Source organism: Schistocerca nitens, chromosome 8 (assembly GCF_023898315.1).
Source record: "Schistocerca nitens isolate TAMUIC-IGC-003100 chromosome 8, iqSchNite1.1, whole genome shotgun sequence".
NCBI classification, from domain to species: domain Eukaryota; kingdom Metazoa; phylum Arthropoda; class Insecta; order Orthoptera; family Acrididae; genus Schistocerca; species Schistocerca nitens.
The window spans coordinates 286,129,855-286,151,050 of NC_064621.1; the positions used below are offsets into that span (position 1 = coordinate 286,129,855).

At 45.9% G+C, this 21,196-nt stretch overlaps 1 protein-coding gene across 1 annotated transcript in view; it reads left to right on the forward strand.

Annotated features, from left to right (window-relative positions):
* The window catches only part of LOC126199526 (uncharacterized), a 183,626-nt gene that overhangs the window by 7,569 nt on the left and 154,861 nt on the right, over window positions 1–21,196 (forward strand). The window contains exon 2 of the mRNA XM_049936447.1: window positions 2,698–2,831. Within this exon, the coding sequence (XP_049792404.1) occupies window positions 2,698–2,831 (134 nt within the window). The remainder of the gene's footprint in view (window positions 1–2,697; window positions 2,832–21,196) is intronic.

Below are 21,196 nucleotides of genomic sequence, written 5' to 3' on the forward strand. Positions count from 1 at the left end.
GAAAGGAGTCGTGAATAAACAACACTGGCGATTTTGGGGTTCCGGTAATCTCCATATGGGTGAAGCCAAACCACTGTATTCTCCCAAAGTTAATGTTTGGGCAGCGGTATGCAGCAGAGGGATTATTGGTTCCTTTTTCATGCGATAAACGATCATTAGTGAAAGTTACGTTGCGATTTTGGAGCAATTCATCGCCACATAGCTATCGTTGGAGGTTCGACCAGTCACCGGGTGTTTCATGGAAGATGGAGACAGACCACATCACACTGAACAGGTGTTTCCCTTTCCTGATGAATATTTCAGGAATAGAGTTAATGCGGTGAATTACTGCAAATTTACTTACGCAACGTTGCCACCACATTCAGCTGATGTGACTACTTTCGTGGGACACTACGCTGCACGAACTTGAATGGGCGAGCTGTATGGTATTTGAATCCATTTCCCTTGAGCCACTACAGGATGTTATGGAAAATTTGACTGTTCTTTTGCGCCACCTCTGTACTGCCAGTGGTGGACATGTGATATGACTGCAAAGACTACTTGCAGAGGACGAATTTAATCATGCACGCTGATGCTGTATGAGCTGCACAGCGAACAGCGCCCATCTGTTAGCAACTTTTCCAACTATTCCGGAACTTCTGTATAGCTTTGTATAAAATTTTTACAGCTTTAACAATAAAAATACCTTTCGTTGTACTCGTACATCGAATTCAGTTTTCGGGATACTTAATTTTGAACTCAGGGACTCCTTCGTTCGTCACTCTGTATAGTAGTCAAAAAGCCTGTATTTTGATTAGCAGCAGCAGAATTAACTGTTATAGAGATTGTAATTAGTTGCATTCATATCACTTCAATTATATTAACTCCATTTTATTTTTATCCATTTTTCGCTGAATACCCGGTTTTGCCTGGGCATGTATTAATTCCGATCTTCTATAGTCCACCTCCTCCTTCTCTTTCTCTGTGTCCATCTACTTCTCACACCCCATCCCCCCATCCCTGTCCATCTCCTCAACCCCCTCTCCCTGTCGAGTGCCTCCGCACCCTCCTCCTTGTCCGTCCGTCTCCTCCTACCTATCTCTCTGTCCATCTGCTCCTCCCCCTCTGTCCGTCTGCTCCTTCCTCCCTGTCCATCTGCTGTTCCTCCCTTCCTTGTACTTCCCCCTCACTCCTCTCTACGTCCATCTCCTCCTCCCTCACCTCCTCACACTGTCCATGTTCTCCCAATCTCGATGTTCATCTCCTCCTGCCTCCTCTCTCTGTGCCTCTCGTTCTTTTTTCATTTTCTGTCCACCTCTTCGTGACACATCTCTCTCTCTCTTTCCCTGTCTCTCTCCATCTCCTCCTCTCTGTCCATTCCCTCATCTCCTATCTTCTCCTTCCCCATCTCTGTCTGCCCATCTCCTCCTACCCCCACCTCAATGAAAGGCTGGTGGTTCTTAGTCATGTAACTGATATGTGTATCGAATTTGGTTGAAACTGTTCCAGAGATTTAGGATGTACTTATTGTCCATGGCTTTGCCCGCATATGCACATGTCAGCTATATTTAACATACACTTACCATATTTCATACGTATTTGGACACACATTTCACCTATATCTGTATGGCATTACTCGCTGCTGCTTCATTTTCACGCATTTCAGTATTCATGACATGGTATCTACTGAGCTATATGTCGTAGAATCATATTCTTCTGTTGGTACATTCATGTGTCATGAATACAGTTAATAGTAAAGATGTAATAAATTAAAAGGTCATGCTTTATGTGGTAGTTGTGTAGTGTGTGTTGAACGGGGACCTAGAAACGATGGAGAGGCTTCGTCCCCGCCGTAGCCCTCATAACAGGCTACAGCAGTCCACTCACACCACCGCCGCCCCACACCGAAACCAGAGTTATTGTGCCGTTCGGCCCCTAGTGGACCCCCCCCCCCCTCCCGGGAACGTCTCATACCAGACAAGGGTAACCCCAAATGTCTGCATGGTAGAGTAATTATGGTGTATGCATACGTGGAGACAGTGCAGCAATCGCCGACAAAGTGTAACTGAGGCAGAATATGAGGAACTAGCCCGCATTCCCCGAGGCAGATGGAAAACCGCATTAAAAACCATCCACAGGCTGGCCGGCACACTGGCCCTCGACACTAATCCGCCAGGCGGATTCGTGCCAGGGACTGGCATGCCTTCCCGCTCGGGAAGCAGCGCGTTAGACAGCGCGGCTAGCCGGGCGGGCTCATGCGGCAGTTACTGAGACAGAGTAGTCGGCTACACTGCTTTTTCACCCTCACCCACGGCTCTTTGATAAGTAGATGGTTTTTACCCCAACAGCGATTCTTTCCAGTCAACATGCGACACGTATACCAAGTGTGGTTGAAATCTGTTCATTGTTTAGGAGGAAATGTGGAACATACACACAATAATATACGCGAATATATACATTCATTTTTATTATGTGTATGGAAACAATTGTTATTGTCATTTCTGTAGTAACTAAGACGTAAAAGGTACGATTTGTGTAAAACCTTACTGTGATATAGACAGAGGGCCTGAATGCCCTGATGGGGTGAAGAAAGTGTTGAAACGCTTGTGGTGTGATCAGCCAGCGACGAGCATCCGCCCTACCCCGACGCTGGCGCCGGGCGGCCCCTCCAGCTCTGCGCCGCCGCCCCCGCCGCCTCCGCCGCCCGCGCCCACGGAGCCCGACCCCGGCTGGACTGCGGAGCAGCGCTACTGGCTGCTCACCGTGGTCAAGCAGCCCCCTGGCCGGCCGCCGCCCACGCTGCGGGAGCTGGAGGCGCGCCTCGCTCGCCTCTACCGCATCGCCTTCGACAGGTGACTTCACTTCTCTAGAGTCCTCTGGCCCCCACTGTATCTGCAGTCTTCCTCCCATTCAGTCGATTCTTGCCTCCCGTATGGAGGTGCTCACCACCTGGGCGCTGTGAGCTGGAGTATTATTGTCGTGAATGACTAATCCTTCCTTCTTCTTGAGTCATGCATTGTTTTCCGATGAATCTTTTACTTTGCGGAATGTGGGATGATAGGGAAGGATAAACGTATCAGTTTGAAGTAAGGAGCCCTGGTCCGGGAACGACCTAGTCGAAGCGAAAATTGTTCTGATGCCTTTGGCGATGTGGTCCCCAAGGATAGATGAATACTATTGTGCTTTCCACAATGACGAGATCACACATGGAATGCCGCGAAACATTCCCCAGACCCTAACGATCCGTCCTCTGGCCGACGACAGTTTGCTTTCAGACGTCCCACGCCGTACACGCCTTTAACGGCCATATGTGCGATGGAGCATGAAACGCGATTCACCTGAAAAGGTCACCTGTCGCCCCTTACTGGATTTCCAATTGCGGTATTCCAGCCTTCGTCGCCAATGAACAACAGACAGAATAGATGCACAAACCAGATGCCTGCTGCAGAGGCCCATATATAGCAAAGTTCGCAGAACGGTTGTAGAGGAGACACTGTTGGTAGCCACTTGGTTCATCTGGGCGTTCATTTACTGAACAGTTGCAGGTCTATTCGGCCATACACATCTGCCCAGCCGTCGGTCAGCCCTGTCATCTATGGCCCGTGGTGCGACACATTTGCCTCAGCGCCATTTTGCCATGCACGGGATACATTATCCATGGCAGCACGCGAACAGTTTAGAAACTTGGCCGTTTCGGGAATGCTTACCCATTTGACCGAAAGCCAGTGATCGTGCTCTTGCTCGTCAGATACATCATTCCGTTTCTGTATTACAACAACGACTGCACTATTTTCCGCGTCCCCCCGACACGCTTTATACACTCTTCACAGCTAATGCTGCCATCTGCAGTCTGTGAGTGGTTGTTGCACGCTGATACCGAACGTAGGCGGTGGTCACGTTAATGTGTCTGTGAATTCCTAAGGGACCAAACTGCTGAGGTCATGGGTCCCACTTAATGTGCCTGGTCTTATATATGTACCAGTAATGTTGTTGCTAAGATTGCACGGTAGGGAAAACCAATGAGCACTTAGATGTAGAGATTGATGGTGTACTATATACTGACATCAGCAGTCCTGGCGTACAGTGTCTGTGTTTACAAGTAGATGTACTGACGCCGATCGACCCTAACCAGAAGTAGTTGTACCCAATGACGGAACCTGTAGATAGGATTTTCGTATATGAGCAAGCAAATGAAAGCCGAAGAGAAGCGGAAAGTCTGTACAGTAGATCACACATTGTTCCCAAGAGTGTTCCAACAATTAAGTGAGACAGAGCAGTGCATGTGGTATCACAGAACAACGACAGAGGAGGACGACAAACTACATGGTCCCCCGACTTAGAAAATGCAGTGCTTGCTAAAGTGAATGACGCGCCTCCAATAAATAATGGATCAGTTGCACGTTAAATTAATTTTTCCGAATACTGCTTGGCGAGTGGTGCGGGAATTGCAGCTACACTCTTACGATCCACAGAAAGTGGATGCTTTGACTCCTGCTGCCTTCAGACCTCATGTCGTTTTCAGCCAATGGTTCTTGCAGCGTCTTCAAGTCTATCCTCACTTACATGCGTACCTACGTTTCACGGTTGAAGCCTGCTTCTCCAGAGACGAGATACTGCCTGTATGCACGCCACAGAAAACACTCTTGCAAGGTGCCACATGTCCAGGATGACAGCGGCTCGGGACACCTGTTTAACAAGTTCAAATAGCTGCCCAATGATGGAGCTGGGTGCTCGCCATAAAGATTCCAAAAGGTTTTAGATGAGAAAAAATTCCAGGCCAGGTTCCACCCGTCAAATGGCTGACTGCTATTGGCTCGAATTCAGATAGGAGTCTGAGCACCAGCAGTCCTCAGACCAGGCTGCCGCTTGTGCCCCCATGATAAACCCACTGGGAAGGTCAGTATGACTGCAGCAATAGCGAACCCCGAACAGCACATTGTCCCTACAATAAGCAGATTCTCCTAACGTATGCTGCGCACGCCCATGTATCGTCGTTCTGCGCCACATCGCTGCCTCTATTCGGAAGCACGTCTACCATTTACCCAGCAACGGGACTTGACCGCAAAGCGGCTGTTATTGGTATCGCACACGCGCGCCTCAGATATGACGTGCGCATTTCTCGCTTTAGTTTTTTGTATTCATATTGATATTTTGTGTAGTCTGCCTTCACTATTCAAGATTAAAACTTGATCATCTGCAAATAGCATCGTCATTACGTAATAGTGTTGGTTAAAATCGTATGTTTAATTCTGTAGTTTAAAAAGCAATGGGGGAAGGCTGCAACACTACCGAACTCATAAGTTACTATTCTCTGTTTTTTTCTCGTAATCCCCAATTCCATTGATTCTTATATTATCAGGTATGTTCTGGATTACCTGTATAAAACTTACTGACAAGCCTTTTCTACTTAAAATCTTCCATAATAATTGTCTATTTACTTTACTGAAGGCCATTATACGAGGTGCGACAATAAAGTACTGAGCCTGATGTGAAAACAAATGTTGCTTACCGTTTTAAAAAATGGTTCAAATGGCTCTGAGCACTATGCGACTTAACTTCTGAGGTCATTAGTCGCCTAGAACTAAGAACTAATTATACCTAACTAACCTAAGGACATCACACACATCCATGCCCGAGGCAGGATTCGAACCTGCGACCGGAGCGGTCGCGCGGTTCCAGACTGAAGCGCCTAGAACTGCTCGGCCACAACAGCCGGCACTGCGAGGACAATCCTCAATATTGCTGTGCCCGCTTTCATAACGTAACATGCTTGCGCACCGACTAACTGTACTGCGATCGATAGCAGGATCTCCACACACCTTTTTCAGTCTCTTGTGGATGTTTCCCACTGTCTCGTTTTCACAGCACAGGAATTTTATGAGAGAACGTTGTTTCTGAGTACAACGGCCTTGCCCCAGTGGATACACTGGTTCCCGTGAGATCACCGACGTTAAGCACTGTCGGGCGTGGCCGGCGCTTGGATGGGTGACCATCCAGCCGCCATGGGCTTTTGCCATTTTTCGGGGTGCACTCAGCCTCGTGATGTCAATTGAGGAGCTGCTCGACCGAATAGTAGCGGCTCCGGTCAAAGAACACCATCATAACGACCGGGAGAGCGGTGTGCTGACCACACGCCCTCCTTTCCGGCTCCAGACTGTAGCGCCTAGAACCGCACGGCCACTGAGGCCGGCGCTTACCTTTCTAGTCAAGTTTAGTGCTGTCTCCTTCAAAGTAGCTCCCTTCTGATTCCACACACTTTTTCCAGTGCTTCTTCCATTGATGGTAACATTTTTGGAACTCATCTTCTGTAATATCCTCCAAGACCCTCGTCACAACTTTATGGACATCTTGTTTGAAAATGGAGTCTCTTGACCGCCATTTTGACTCTTGGAAATAGAAAAAAGTCGCACGGAGCGATATCTGGTGAATAAGGTGGCTGTGGTAGTACTGAAATTTGTTTTGAGGCTAAAAATTGCTGTACTGACAGAGCAGTATAGGATGGCGCATTATCGTGATGCAGAATCCAATTATCAGCAATGTTGGCACGGACACAAAGAACTCTTTTACAAAGTCTTTCTTCTGCAATCATTTTCACAGATAATCTTCGATCAGATCGTACGAGTTCACATACCCTGGCCAAGTTGGCATCCATCCGTGAGGTTGATGTTCGTCCACTGTCGTCTTCATCTTCAACATTCGTTCTGCCTTCACTAAACATTTTATGCCAACAAAAACTTGAGTTCTTGACATAACCTCCTCTCCAAAAGCCTTCCGAAGCTTACCGTAAGTTGTCATCGCGTTTTCACCCAATTAAACGCTAAAAGAAATGACATACCATTGCGCAATGTTATGCGGTTCCATTTCCGTGACGAGAGACACAAACATGTATTAACATATTACAGCACAACTCATGACTGAGCAGTTGCATCGATGTGCCGCTTGGACTAGAAGCAGCTTACAGACCAAGGTCAAAGATATTGTGCCTAGGCAAGGCTGCAGTGTTGCCACGTCTTGCAAAGAAAATCAGTCTCATTACTTTATTGTCAAATGTCGTACCAGGGTTACCCAGAAAGTAATGCACCGCATTTTTTTTCAACAATTCTTTATTAAACACAGTGAGAATTACACACATGAAAGAATGGTGTTTTATCTACACACGTTATTTTTCCACGTAATCTCCATACCGTTCTATGGCCTTCCTCCAGTACGAAACAAGGGCGTGTATGCCGTGTCGGTACCAGTCCTTGCCGCAGAGCCAGTGCTTCACTGTGTGAATTTCCTTTGCTGACTGACAGATGCAGCGCCAACTGCCGAGACATAATGCTCCTGTCCTCGCGAATGACAAGGTCAGCTCGCTACATGTCAGGTCTGACAGCCGTGGATGGTCTCCTCGACCGCTGCAAATCGTGGAGCACCGCCGAATTGCCCTCCGTGCCCAGCAGCTATCTGTACTTCTGTCGACAACAGACTTAGCACGAGCGTTTGTGAATATTCCCCACAGTTTCTTTCTCTGCAGTGAGAAATTTAATGACCGCACGTTGTTTGTAACGTACATCACTTACAGACGCCATTTTGAAACCGCTCTGCAGCTACGCTATCTGTCGGAAGTGACGGAAACTTGGCGCACTCACTCAGGAGACTTCAAGTAATGCATATGTAACGTTTCGCATTCGTAGCATTGTTAGCATTGTTTTCGGCTGAGAAAAAAATGCGGTGCATTACTTTCTGGTCAACCCTCGTTTAATCTACGAAAAGGATGTGTGTTTCTTATAGTCATTGTGTTGTTCTACAATTCGTTGTAGTAGAAATGTAGTCTCTGTACAACATGTTTGTTTTCTGAATCCATTTTGTGCCTTCGGTTGAATGCACTCCAGTCTGGCCTTCAGTGTTTCAATTGCTATTCTAGCATATATTTTATACTCTATCTCTCTATAATTTTAGGGATTTGAACTCTCGCCATTCTAGAATATTTGTTTCATGAGTATTATCTTCTACTATTTTGGTATTGCCTTCCTTATGCACCAGAGATATAGAAATCTAAGGAACCCTGTTTTAAATCCTACCGAATAGTATTTTATCAAACTTCCTGGCAGATTAAAACTGTGTGCCCGACTGAGACTCGAACTCGGGACCTTTGTCTTTCGCGGGCAACTGCTCTACCAGATACTGGCAGAAGTAAAACTGTGAGTACCGGGCGTGAGTCGTGGTTCGGTAGCTCAGATGGTAGGGCAGTTGCCCGCGAAAGGCAAAGGTCCCGAGTTCGAGTCTCGGTCGGGCACACAGTTTTAATCTGCCAGGAAGTTTCATATCAGCGCACACTCATCTGCAGAGTGAAAATCTCATTCTGGAGTATTTTATCAGTTCGATGTTAACACTGTCACTTCTTGTTGCCTTTTGGTTTTTCTTTATCTGCGAGCATTGGTATTTATTGTGATCTGGTTTTTCTCATTTCGTCCAATCATTCATTGGTCCACATTTTATCGTAATAATGAAGTTAATCCTTGTTCTTCATTGCATTGTTGTCTGCCACATCCTTTTCCATATTATTCACCAGAGGTGGAAAAGCTAAGCAGGAAGTTGCATCAAAATGGGTGTTATAATTCTGCAGCCAAGATTGAAAACGATGTGCACAGGAGACAAACTCTTGCATGTAAAACACCTAGTAAAAATATGTTCCTATCAGAGCAAAAAAAGGCGAATAAGCTGCTGGTTATTATAAAACTCCAACTGAAAAGTGGAGTACCAGTACCCCGTTGTATCTTCCTCAGCTCCTTTGAAGATATTCCCAAAAATTTAGGCATGTGAACATAGAAACCCTCTTCTTAACACACAACTCAGATCTCTCTCCCAGCAGCTCCCCTAACTCTAACTCGCTCACACCCATCAGCCTATCGCTGTAAGTTGCTCATACCTGTCCGCTCCCACGTGCCAGTTCTCACTCTCTCAGCCGAACGCATTGTCGTTATCTCTTTGTGCCCCTCTAACAACTATGTGTCCGGCCTCACAGCCGAGTCTCCGTTCTGTCCTACTACTACTGTCTCCTCTCACTGACGCTGTATCCTTGCTCTCTCCTGCCGCTACAGTCTTATTCGTTCTTTCCCATTACTGCTGTCTCTTGTCACTGCCACTATCTCTGTCTTCCTCGTTGTCAATGTCAAAGAGTCTGTCTATCATTATCGCTGGCTCTCACCCACTTCCACGTTCTCCTTCTCTTCGTTCCTCTCTCACTGGCACTGTCGGCTCCTTCACTCTCTTTCTAGCACTGTTGTGTCGCTGTCAACTGTGTTAGACTGCCACTGTATTCCTCTCTTCCCCCCACACTACCATTGTCCTCTTCACACTTTCTGTACTATAACCATTGTCTGCTATCTTCAAATATTTACTGCTTTTTCGTCTCTTTCCCATTGTAACTGTCTCCTCTCTCAGCATAAGAAAAGTGAATATGTGCGCATGTCAAAAGTTTTGGGTGATTTAAGGATGCTGAGGAAGGAAGAATGAGGTAGCTGGTAACTCACGATCAGTCAGAGTCTTTTGAGAAACAGGAACATATTCGCCTTTTTTTGCGCTTCGATAGGGGCATTTTTCTGCTGTGTCCCATCCTTTCCCTGCTACAGCAAGGCAAGTCATTCATATGAAAAGAAGTTGACGGGTCAGTAAAATTTTGATTGTTTACTGATGTGAAATTGAAATAACCCAAAACTATATAATTCTACACCTCGGACCAGATGTTATGTACACAAAAACGTCGCATGTGTTTCAGTACTATAACAACGTGGTGTTCCCAGAACCCTTGTGATGATAAGGGAGACCCTTTACCGCATATTTCTTCGTGCTACGTCTCTTTATAAACTATGTTTTCGCCTCAGGCCGGATTTTACGTGCGTATTTTTACGTGTATAAGCAGAGGAGCTTTGAGACTCTGTATCTCTGAAACGGATAACGATATCGAGAAACTTTTCAAGATTATTCGAGATCGGGGTCTTAGGAACCCAGTAAAAATTATTTGCTGTGCATAGCTGTCTTGGAATTCGCGGCTCGGTTTTGGTACCCAGAAACCATGTTTTTCTGGTTTTCTCAGGAACCGTCCATAAATTGAGTGGTGCCTACATAAGCCCCGTAGCCGACCGGGGTGGCCGAGAGGTTCTAGACGCTTCAATCTGGAACCGTGAGACTGCTACGGTCGCGAGTTCGAATCCTGCCTCGGGCATGGATGTGTGTGATGTCCTTAGGTTAGTTAGGTTTAAGCAGTTCTAAGTTCTAGGGGACTGATGACCTCAGAAGTTAAGTCCCATAGTGCTCAGAGCCATTTGAACCATAAGCCCCTTAAGGCGCACCACAGACCACATATAATGCAAAAAGATCCAGGGAATGCGTAATATTCCAACTTTGACCTTGTACTGTAGGATAGTGACACTAAGACGATCCTTCCGTCGGGTACCCAAATGGTCCCTAGCCCAAGGGCTACCCTCGGAAAAATCCCGTTTTTATGCGCGGCGTTTTGGAACATATTATGTAGTGGATGCTGTCGCATGCGCTCCATAGAACACCTGAATAATGACGAACCTCTCGCCAAGTTGTATGGATGGACAATTTGTTGAAGTATCGTGTCCTAGTACTGCATAGCCCGAGAACAACCCTCGAGAGCTGCGAGAGGCGTCCGACATCTGTACACGATAATACCTCAAAATATGACTAACCACTGCGCTTAACCCATGGCTTGCGTGCTTGAGACGTTAGTTGGTACCTGGCTGCCCATCACTCTACTACTACGGTCATCAAGCGTAAGATAAATCCGACACTCGTCAATGAAGAGAAGCCTGACGCCATTCGTCCAGGTTCCATTCTCGCGGTTCCCTTGCCTGCCTTCTTCAAGCATCACGGTGCTGGGGGATCTATATTGTCATTCGTAACTGACGCCCAGAACCAATTAGAACGCGAGGAGACGGTTGCATACTTTCTAGAAAGACACAGCCCACACAGTTACATCCAAAAGCAGAGCACACTGTTCTGCTGCAGGCTCCTAGGGCTCTCTACAACCCTTAACTTGCAGGCAGTGGTTATCAGGTACTGGTGTTGACCACGGGCGACCACTGCGAGAATAACTTTCAATATTTTGTGTCTCATGATAGTGGTATCATATTTTAATAACGCCCATTTGGCAGGCAACTTCCAGTGCTGACAAAGCTTCTGAGCGACATGCACACTGTGTAGAAGTAAATATCCTCGGAGTAGTGAAGCAACTTAAATCACTTAATAAAAGCAAGTCTTCTGGTCTAGACTGTATACAAATTAGGTTTCTTTCGGATATGCTGATGCATTAGCTCCATACTTAACAATCATATACAACCGTTCGCTCGACGAAAGATCCGTACCCAAAGACTGGAAAGTTGCACAGGTCACACCAATATTCAAGAAAGGTAGTAGGGGTAATGATTATAAAGAATCCGCCTCGACTGCAAATAGAAACCGGATGTTGACCTAGGTTTCGGCGTGGATAACCACGCCTTCTTCGGAACACACTAAAACTACGAACTGCCTAAAGAGGCATGGTCCAACATTGACGCAGAACGCCCAAAAGGGCAAAAGACTCGCAGTGCTTAGCTCAAACGTCAGAAGCGTGCTTCCTCACTCCAGCCAACTTTGTTTTTTCGTTGTGGTTTTTTATTACAGAGGCCAACCGGCTCTCTGACCGAACACGCTGAGCTACCGTGCCGACTACGTTCGGTGGGCCGCGGGCTCTAAGGTAAACTGAGTTGGCGTCGACAGCAATGCTGTGAGATTGTCGGAAAGGAACGCGTATGCGCAAATTGAGAAATCGTCTTCTTCCATGTGATTGGCATAAAATATGTTACGAGAATGATCCGATGACCGGGTCAAAGGCGCAGGAAGTTAATGTAAGTATGTATAATGTCCTAGCTCGAGGACGATTTTATAGAACTATAGAACGTGGATAGGCTGAAACTATATATGTGCGTTCCGAAGAAGGTGTGGTTATCCGTGCCGAAATCTAGGTCAACATCCGTTTTCTATTTGCAATCGAGGCGGATTCTTTATAATCATTAAATTATTCACGATTGCTGACGCGCTACAGTGTTAAAAGTTCTCACGTAGGAGGAGTAATCCAGTAAATTACATGCCCATATCGTTAACGTCGATATGCAGCAGCATTTTAGAACATATATTGTGTTCGAACATTATGAATTACCTCGAAGAAAACGGTCTATTGACACACAGTCAACACGGGTATAGAAAACATCGTTCCTGTGAAACACAACTAGCTCTTTACTCGCATGAAGTGTTGAGTGCTATTGACAAGGGATTTCAGATCGATTCCGTATTTCTGGATTTCCGGAAGGCTTTTGACACTGTACCACACAAGCGGCTCTTAGTGAAATTGCGTGCTTATGGAATATCGTCTCAGTTATCTGACTGGATTTGTGATTTCCTGCCAGAGAGTAGTAATTGACGGAAAGTCATCGAGTAAAACAGAAGTGATTTCTGGCGTTCCCCAAGGTAGTGTTATAGGCCCCATAGACGATTGAAAGGAGGGACATTGTTACGATCTTCCGCGGTGAAACAACTTCGGAAGACCGAATTCAGTATTTCGGCCTTCCCTCTGTTATCTTCCGTTTCGGTGCCGGTCCGGTCGCTGAGAGAATGAACAGATGAAATCTGTAGTAATCGTCGATTAGGTGACTCCATAATACATAATGAGAATTCTCGTCCCTCTCTTTTGTCATTCCCAATTCAATTGTAAAGGCTTTTGGAGATAGATCGTTCGACTGCCTCTTTTTATGCAAACAGCCACTGGACCTGTGAATGTCTTTCATACTAAGAACAGCGAGGGGAAAATGGCGCTGAGATTACGATTCTGCCGAACTGAACGAAATTGTGTCGATCGGAATATGCCACACTGGCACACTGCTTGAGGTACTTCCGAGAAGGACGGAACAAAGCCGAGACAGACCGAGCTTCGGCCCGCCCGCAGCTTGCACACTCGGCACGTGAGCGCTTGGGACGGTGTGGCCGGCCCTAGTTTAATAGGAATGAGCACTGCAGGAGAAAGGGGACGGTACAGTGTGTTTCAAAAATGACCGGTATATTTGAAACGGCAATACAAACTAAACGAGCAGCGATAGAAATACACCGTTTGTTGCAATATGCTTGGGACAACAGTACATTTTCAGGCAGACAAACTTTCGAAATTACAGTAGTTACAATTTTCAACAACAGATGGCGCTGCGGTCTGGGAAACTCTATAGTACGATATTTTCCACATATCCACCATGCGTAGCAATAATATGGCGTAGTCTCTGAATGAAATTACCCGAAACCTTTGACAACGTATCTGGCGGAATGGCTTCACATGCAGATGAGATGTACTGCTTCAGCTGTTCAATTGTTTCTGGGTTCTGGCGGTACACCTGGTCTTTCAAGTGTCCCCACAGAAAGAAGTCACAGGGGTTCATGTCTGGCGAATAGGGAGGCCAATCCACGCCGCCTCCTGTATGTTTCGGATAGCCCAAAGCAATCACACGATCATCGAAATATTCATTCAGGAAATTAAAGACGTCGGCCGTGCGATGTGGCCGGGCACCATCTTGCATAAACCACGAGGTGTTCGCAGTGTCGTCTAAGGCAGTTTGTACCGCCACAAATTCACGAAGAATGTCCAGATAGCGTGATGCAGTAATCGTTTCGGATCTGAAAAATGGGCCAATGATTCCTTTGGAAGAAATGGCGGCCCAGACCAGTACTTTTTGAGGATGCAGGGACGATGGGACTGCAACATGGGGCTTTTCGGTTCCCCATATGCGCCAGTTCTGTTTATTGACGAAGCCGTCCAGGTAAAAATAAGCTTCGTCAGTAAACCAAATGCTGCCCACATGCATATCGCCGTCATCAATCCTGTGCACTATATCGTTAGCGAATGTCTCTCGTGCAGCAATGGTAGCGGCGCTGAGGGGTTGCCGCGTTTGAATTTTGTATGGTTAGAGGTGTAAACTCTGGCGCATGAGACGATACGTGGACGTTGGCGTCATTTGGACCGCAGCTGCAACACGGCGAACGGAAACCCGAGGCCGCTGTTGGATCACCTGCTGCACTAGCTGCGCGTTGCCCTCTGTGGTTGCCGTACGCGGTCGCCCTACCTTTCCAGCACGTTCATCCGTCACGTTCCCATTCCGTTGAAATTTTGCAAACAGATCCTTTATTGTATCGCTTTTCGGTCCTTGCTACATTAAACCTCCGTTGAAACTTTCGTCTTGTTGCAACAACACTGTGTTCTAGGCGGTGGAATTCCAACACCAGAAAAATCCTCTGTTCTAAGGAATAAACCATGTTGTCCACAGCACACTTGCACGTTGTGAACAGCACACGCTTACAGCAGAAAGACGACGTACAGAATGGCGCACCCACAGACTGCGTTGTCTTCTATATCTTTCACATCACTTGCAGCGCCATCTGTTGTTGAAAATTGTAACTACTGTAATTTCGAAAGTTTGTCCGTCTGAAAATGTACTGTTGCCCCAAGCATATTGCAACAAACGGTGTATTTCTATCGCTGCTCGTTTAGTTTTTATTGCCGTTTCAAATATACCGGTCATTTTTGAAACACCCTGTAACTCACACCGAATGCAGTTTTTCTCCTCTGCAATGGAGTGTGTGCTGAAATGAAACTTCTTGGGCAGATCAAAACAGTGTGCAGGAGTGCTACTCCGTGTGCAGGAGTGCTACTCTTTCAAAGTTCTCAGGAGAGCTTCTCTAAAGTTTGGAAAGTGGACGATGAAGACTGGCAGATGTGAAGCTGTGAGGACTGGTCGTCGTGGGATGCGCTTGGGTAGCTCAGTCGGTACAACGCTTGCCCGCTAAAGACAAAGGTCCTGAGTTAGACTCTCGGTCCGACATGCAATTTTGATCTGCCAGCACGATTCAACGGTAATGTAACTTGTGGCGCAAACCGGGCAATTTGGGAGCTTGCTGCTCTCATCATTGCCACGACATTTCATTCCGATCGCCATTAAAGCTGTCAGATAATACTGATGCCTTCTGAGAACTTTCCTACCAAGTGCTGCTTAAGCGTTTAAGTTATATGAAAGTGATAAAATTCGCTTACCCAATATTTTCCTCTCACTTTTAACTCTAACTCTACGCAGTAGTCTGTACACAAAATCATCCCTACAGGCCACATGTCGACTGGCCCTAGAATCTCAGTGCTACCTGTTTGAAGCCGGAACACGCCGCTAGTTACAAATAAATTTCTGATCACACTCACGAAAAAAAAAATCGCAGCACGAAAAAGGAGTTTTGTGACATAAACGAAAGTTGGTAGGCGTGTTTCTAGATCTGAAAGATGATTTCTGTTCATTCTTTTCGCCAGTCCCATAAGAACGACGCTAGTAGCGCCACTACGAGGATGCAAATCAGGTTTGCTTTAAATACACGCCATAACGCTGGTGAGCGTTAGTTACCTTTGAAATTGGACGTGCCCACTTGATGTTAGTAAAGAATTCCTTTAAAGCAACAAAGACAGCATCATCAATACCTCACTGAGTTTGAACGAGGTGCTATAATAGTGTTACAATAAGCTGGATGTTCCTTCTCTAATATTTCAGGAAGGGTTGGCAGGAATGTAGTCACTGTACATGATTGCTGGTTGCGGTGGTCACGGGAATGTACGGTCGCAACAAGACTGAACTCCGGGTCGCCATTTGGGACTACCGAGAGGGAAGACCATCGTGTTGCGTATATGACTCTTGCGCATCGCACTGTATCTGCATCAGCATTTGGCACCACCGTGACCAACAACTGTTACATCGGTTACTTTAAGGAGAGGCTCGAGCCAGACGCCCTTTAACGCGAATTCCACTGATCCCAACCCATGGCAATTTGCGACTACAATGGTGTCAAGCTAGAGCTCAATGGAGGGCAGGGTGGAGGTCCTTTGTGTTTTATTGGGGAAGCTGGTTCTGCTTCGGTGCCACTGATGCCCATGTGTTGATTAGAAGCAGACCAGTAAAGGGCCTGCAACCAACATGTGTGCATGCTAGACACACTGCACCTACACATGGAGTTGGCCGAAGTGGCCGTGCGGTTAAAGGCGCTGCAGTCTGGAACCGCAAGACCGCTACGGTCGCAGGTTCGAATCCTGCCTCGGGCATGGATGTTTGTGATGTCCTTAGGTTAGTTAGGTTTAACTAGTTCTAAGTTCTAGGGGACTAATGACCTCAGCAGTTGAGTCCCATAGTGCTCAGAGCCATTTGAGCCACACATGGAGTTATGGTCTGGAGCGCGATTCGTTAGACAACAGAAATCACTCTCCTGGTTATTCCACGTTCCCTGACTGCAGATTTGTACGTCAGTTTGGTGCCATTCTTGGGTCAGCATTCTAGGGAGTATTTTCCAACAGGATAACACTCCCCCAAGTACCGCTGTCGTTACGGAACACGCTCTACAGAGTGTCGACATGTTGCCTTGGCCTGCTCGACTATCAGATCTGTCTCCAATCGAACACATATGGGACAGCATCGGACGACAACTCCAGCGTCATCCACAGCCAGCATTAACCACACCTGTACTGAATCACCAAATGCAACGGGCATGGAACTCCATCCCACAAGCTGACAGCTTGCACCTGTACAACACAATGCAAGCACGTTTGCATGCTTGCATTCAACATTCTGGCGGTTACATCGGTTATTAATGTACCAACTTTTTCCGTTTCTAGTGGATTATTTCGCGCTTACACTAACATGTGATCTTGCCTTGTTAATCACTTAAATATGTTACCTAGACAAATACAGGATGTATCAAAAAGAATCATCCGATTTAAAAAAATCATAATTGTTTGGCGAAGGAGACCAGACAGCGAGGTCATCGGTCTCATCGGATTAGGGAAGGATGGGGGAGGAAGTCGGCCGTGCCCTTTCAGAGGAACCATCCCAGCATTTGCCTGGTGTGATTTAGGGAAATCACGGAAAACCTAAATCAGGATGGCCGGACGCGGGATTGAACCGTCGTCCTCCCGAATGCGAGTCCAGTGTCTAACCACTGCGCCACCTCGCTCGGTATATATGTTATTTGAGACATGTGCGTGAACAACGTACTGTTGGAAAGAGGAAACTCGCGAGTCTTACAAGATTCCCGTTGGGTAGCAGCAGTGGTTGCCCACTTCAGTTCTAGTAAAAATGGTGTCGGGACAACAGACAGCGTTTTCTGTTCTACATTTTGCGCAGTGCGGGTCAGTAATAACTGTTCAGCGTGACTTTCGTACAAGGTACGGTGTGGATCCTCCTACAGCACACAGCTGAACAATTACGAGAAAAGGGTTGTTTGTGTAAAGCCAAATCGCCGGTCCGTCCCCGAGGCTCTGACACAGACGTCGAATGCATCCGCCATAGTTTCACAAGGAGTCCGCAGAAATCCGTTCGGCGTGCAGCTCGACAGCTCAACATGTTCCCGACTTCCTTCTGGCGTGTGTTGCGTCGACATTTACACATGAAACCATACAAAATTCACCTACTGCAAGCTCTTCGTGAAGATGACAAACAACAACGTGTGGAGTTCTGTAATTTCGTTCTTGGCAAGATGGGGGATGACAGTTTTCTTCCATGCCTAGTGTTTAGTGACGAGGCGACACTCCATTTCAATGGACAGGTCAACCGTCATAATGTGAGAATATGGAATACGGAACAACTACATGAAGTTGTACAACGTGACAGGGACGCTCCAAAATTTAAGGTTTTTTTGTGCAGTTTCACGTGAGAAGGTGTACGGGCCATTTTTCTTTGCCGAGAACACTGTTGCAGGAAGTGCAAATCTCGATATGCTTGAGCACTTTCTTCTCCCACAGTTGGAGACTGATTCGAACTACTTCATTTACCAAAAGGATGAGGCACCGTCAAACTGGCATCTGGAAGTGCGGGAATTTTTAAATCAAAGGATTACTGATCGAGTGATCTGTCGCACAGGACTAAATGATTCAGCCTTGCGTTATTGACTCAAGACATTCTCGTTGAAGTGTGGGAACAATGAGAATACCATACTCGCTTCAGTGTGGGAAAAATTTGAGTACCGCATTTACATACACTTTATAATAGAAAGAATCTGGACATCTGGCTGAAAATGACTTACAAGTTCGTGGCGCCCTCCATCGGTAACGCTGGAATTCAGTATGGTTTTGGCCCACCCTTAGCCTTGGTGACAGCTTCCACTCTCGCAGGTATACGTTCAATCAGGCGCTGGAAGGTTTCTTGGCACTGTTCACGGAGTGCTGCTCGACGAGAGGTATCGATGTCGGTCGGTTAGTCCCGGCACGAAGTCGGCGTTCCAGCAATCCCGAGGTGTTCTATAGGATTCAGGTCAGGACTCAGTGCAAGACAGTCCATTACAGGGATGTTACTGTCATGCAACCACTCCGCCACAGGCCGTTCATTATGAACAGGTGCTCGATCGTGTTGAAAGATGCAGTCGCCATCCCCGAATTACTTTTCAGCAGTGGTAAGCAAGAAGGGGCTTAAAACATCAATGTAGGCCTGTGCTGTGATATTGCCACGCAAAACAGCAAGGGATGCAAGCCACCTCCATGAAAAACACGACCACACCATAACACCACCACCTCCGAATTTGACTGTTGGCACTACACACGCTGGCAGATGACGTTCACCAGGCATTCACCATACCCAGACCCTGCCATCGGATCGCCACGTTGTGTACCGTGATGCTCCACTCCACACTACGTTTTCCACGGTTCAATCATCCAATGTTTACGCTCCTTACACCAAGCGAGTCGTCATTTGGCATTTACTGCCGTGATGTGTGGCTTTTGAGCAGCCGCTGGACCATGAAATCCAAGTTTTCTCAGCTCCCGCATAACTGTGATAGTACTTGCAGTGGATCCTGATGCAGTTTGGAATACCTTTGTGATGGTCTGGACAGATGTCTGCCTATTATACATTACGACCCTCTTAAACTGTCGGCGGTCTCTGTCAGTCAATAGACGAGGTCGGCCTGTACGCTTTTGTGCTGTACGTGCCCCTTCACGTTTCCACTTCACTATCACATGGGAAACAGTGGACCTATGGATGTTTATGAGTGTGGGAATGTCGCGTACTGACGTATGACACAAGTGACACCCAATCACCTGACAACATTCGATGTCCGTGAGTTCAGTTCTGCTCTCTCGCGATGTCTAGCGACTACTGAGGTCGCTGATATGGAGTACGTGGCAGTAGGTGGCAGCAAAATGCACCTAATTTGAAAAACGTATGTTTTTGAGGGTGTCCGGATACTTCTGATCACTTAGTGTATGCCGTGCATCTCAAGATGGCGTATTGAACATCTATGAAAAGGTATAAAAAACCTTTTTGAGTTTCCCGTTCATCGAAAAACAAAATTCATTGTATATGTTTATTAGTTTCTGAACCGTAAAATTACTACTGGTTCACCTAAGGTTATTAATCTTCATCAGTACACAAAATGTAAAGTGGAAGTAGGTGCCAAGGAATAACTGGTGAAATTACACACCACTTTGAGTAACATTCTTTATTGAAATTTGGTGCAATACTTTACGATATATTTAAAAAAATAACAATCATTTAACAAATAAGTCACAATTTACGATAGGAAAGGACTTTTAAATTATTAAATTATTATAAAAAAATTCACGCCAGTAAAAGGCAAGTACAGGCAAGCAATTTAACGTATACAACGCGACGCTATATAATACAGGGTGATTCAAAAAGAATACCACAACTTTAAAAATGTGTATTTAATGAAAGAAACATAATATAACCTTCTGTTATACATCATTACAAAGAGTATTTAAAAAGGTTTTTTTTCACTCAAAAACAAGTTCAGAGATGTTCAATATGGCCCCCTCCAGACACACGAGCAATATCAACCCGATACTCCAACTCGTTCCACACTCTCTGTAGCATATCAGGCGTAACAGTTTGGATAGCTGCTGTTATTTCTCGTTTCAAATCATCAATGGTGGCTGGGAGAGGTGGCCGAAACACCATATCCTTAACATACCCCCATAAGAAAAAATCGCAGGGGGTAAGATCAGGGCTTCTTGGAGGCCAGTGATGAAGTGCTCTGTCACGGGTTGCCTGGCGGCCGATCCATCGCCTCGGGTAGTTGACGTACAGGTTTCATAACTAACCTTTTTCGTAGGACTCTCCATACAGTTGATTGTGGAATTTGCAGCTCTCTGCTAGCTCTGCGAGTCGATTTTCCTGGGCTGCGAACAAATGCTTGCTGGATGCGTGCTACATTTTCATCACTCGTTCTCGGCCGTCCAGAACTTTTCCCTTTGCACAAACACCCATTCTCTGTAAAATGTTTATACCAACGTTTAATACACCACCTATCAGGAGGTTTAACACCATACTTCGTTCGAAATGCACGCTGAACAACTGTCGTCGATTCACTTCTGCCGTACTCAATAACACAAAAAGCTTTCTGTTGAGCGGTCGCCATCTTAGCGTCAACTGACGCTGACGCCTAGTCAACAGCGCCTCAAGCGAACAAATGTACAACTAAATGAAACTTTATAGCTCCCTTAATTCGTCGACAGATAGTGCTTAGCTCTGCCTTTTGTCGTTGCAGAGTTTTAAATTCCTAAAGTTGTGGTATTCTTTTTGAATCACCCTGTATTTCCAGCTCAGCTAAATTACAGGTGAATTTCACTCCATTCATTAAATGGCGGAGAATCGAACTTGTCTGCAACATATAAAGACAATCCTGTTTACAAAAGTTTTCAAACTAGAAAAACCAAAATGCATGAGTCATGCACACGGGGGGACATTCACAGTTAATAACATTAACATTTCCAAAACATGTATAAAAAAACAAATTTTACAAATTTCTGCCAGTTAACTTACGACAAACACACACGCTCGCCAGGTAGGACTTACGAACTTTTACAACGTTCTCCTTTCAAGGCAACAATTTCTACCCGTAAAGAAATGACAAACTTTTGCATGGCAAGAAACCACACTAATAACCAACTACCTGTATAAAACACATAAGCACGTTGAGTAAAAGCCTTAAAAGGTATTGAATTGAAAAAACAAATAACAGTTTTTGCTGACTAGAAACAATATAAAAAATCCACTACGGCGTACATTAACCTTGCTTGATTATAGCAAAATTACATAAACACAAATTTACGTAAGTTACAGCTTCCAGATGAGCAGGAATTCGTTATGCAATT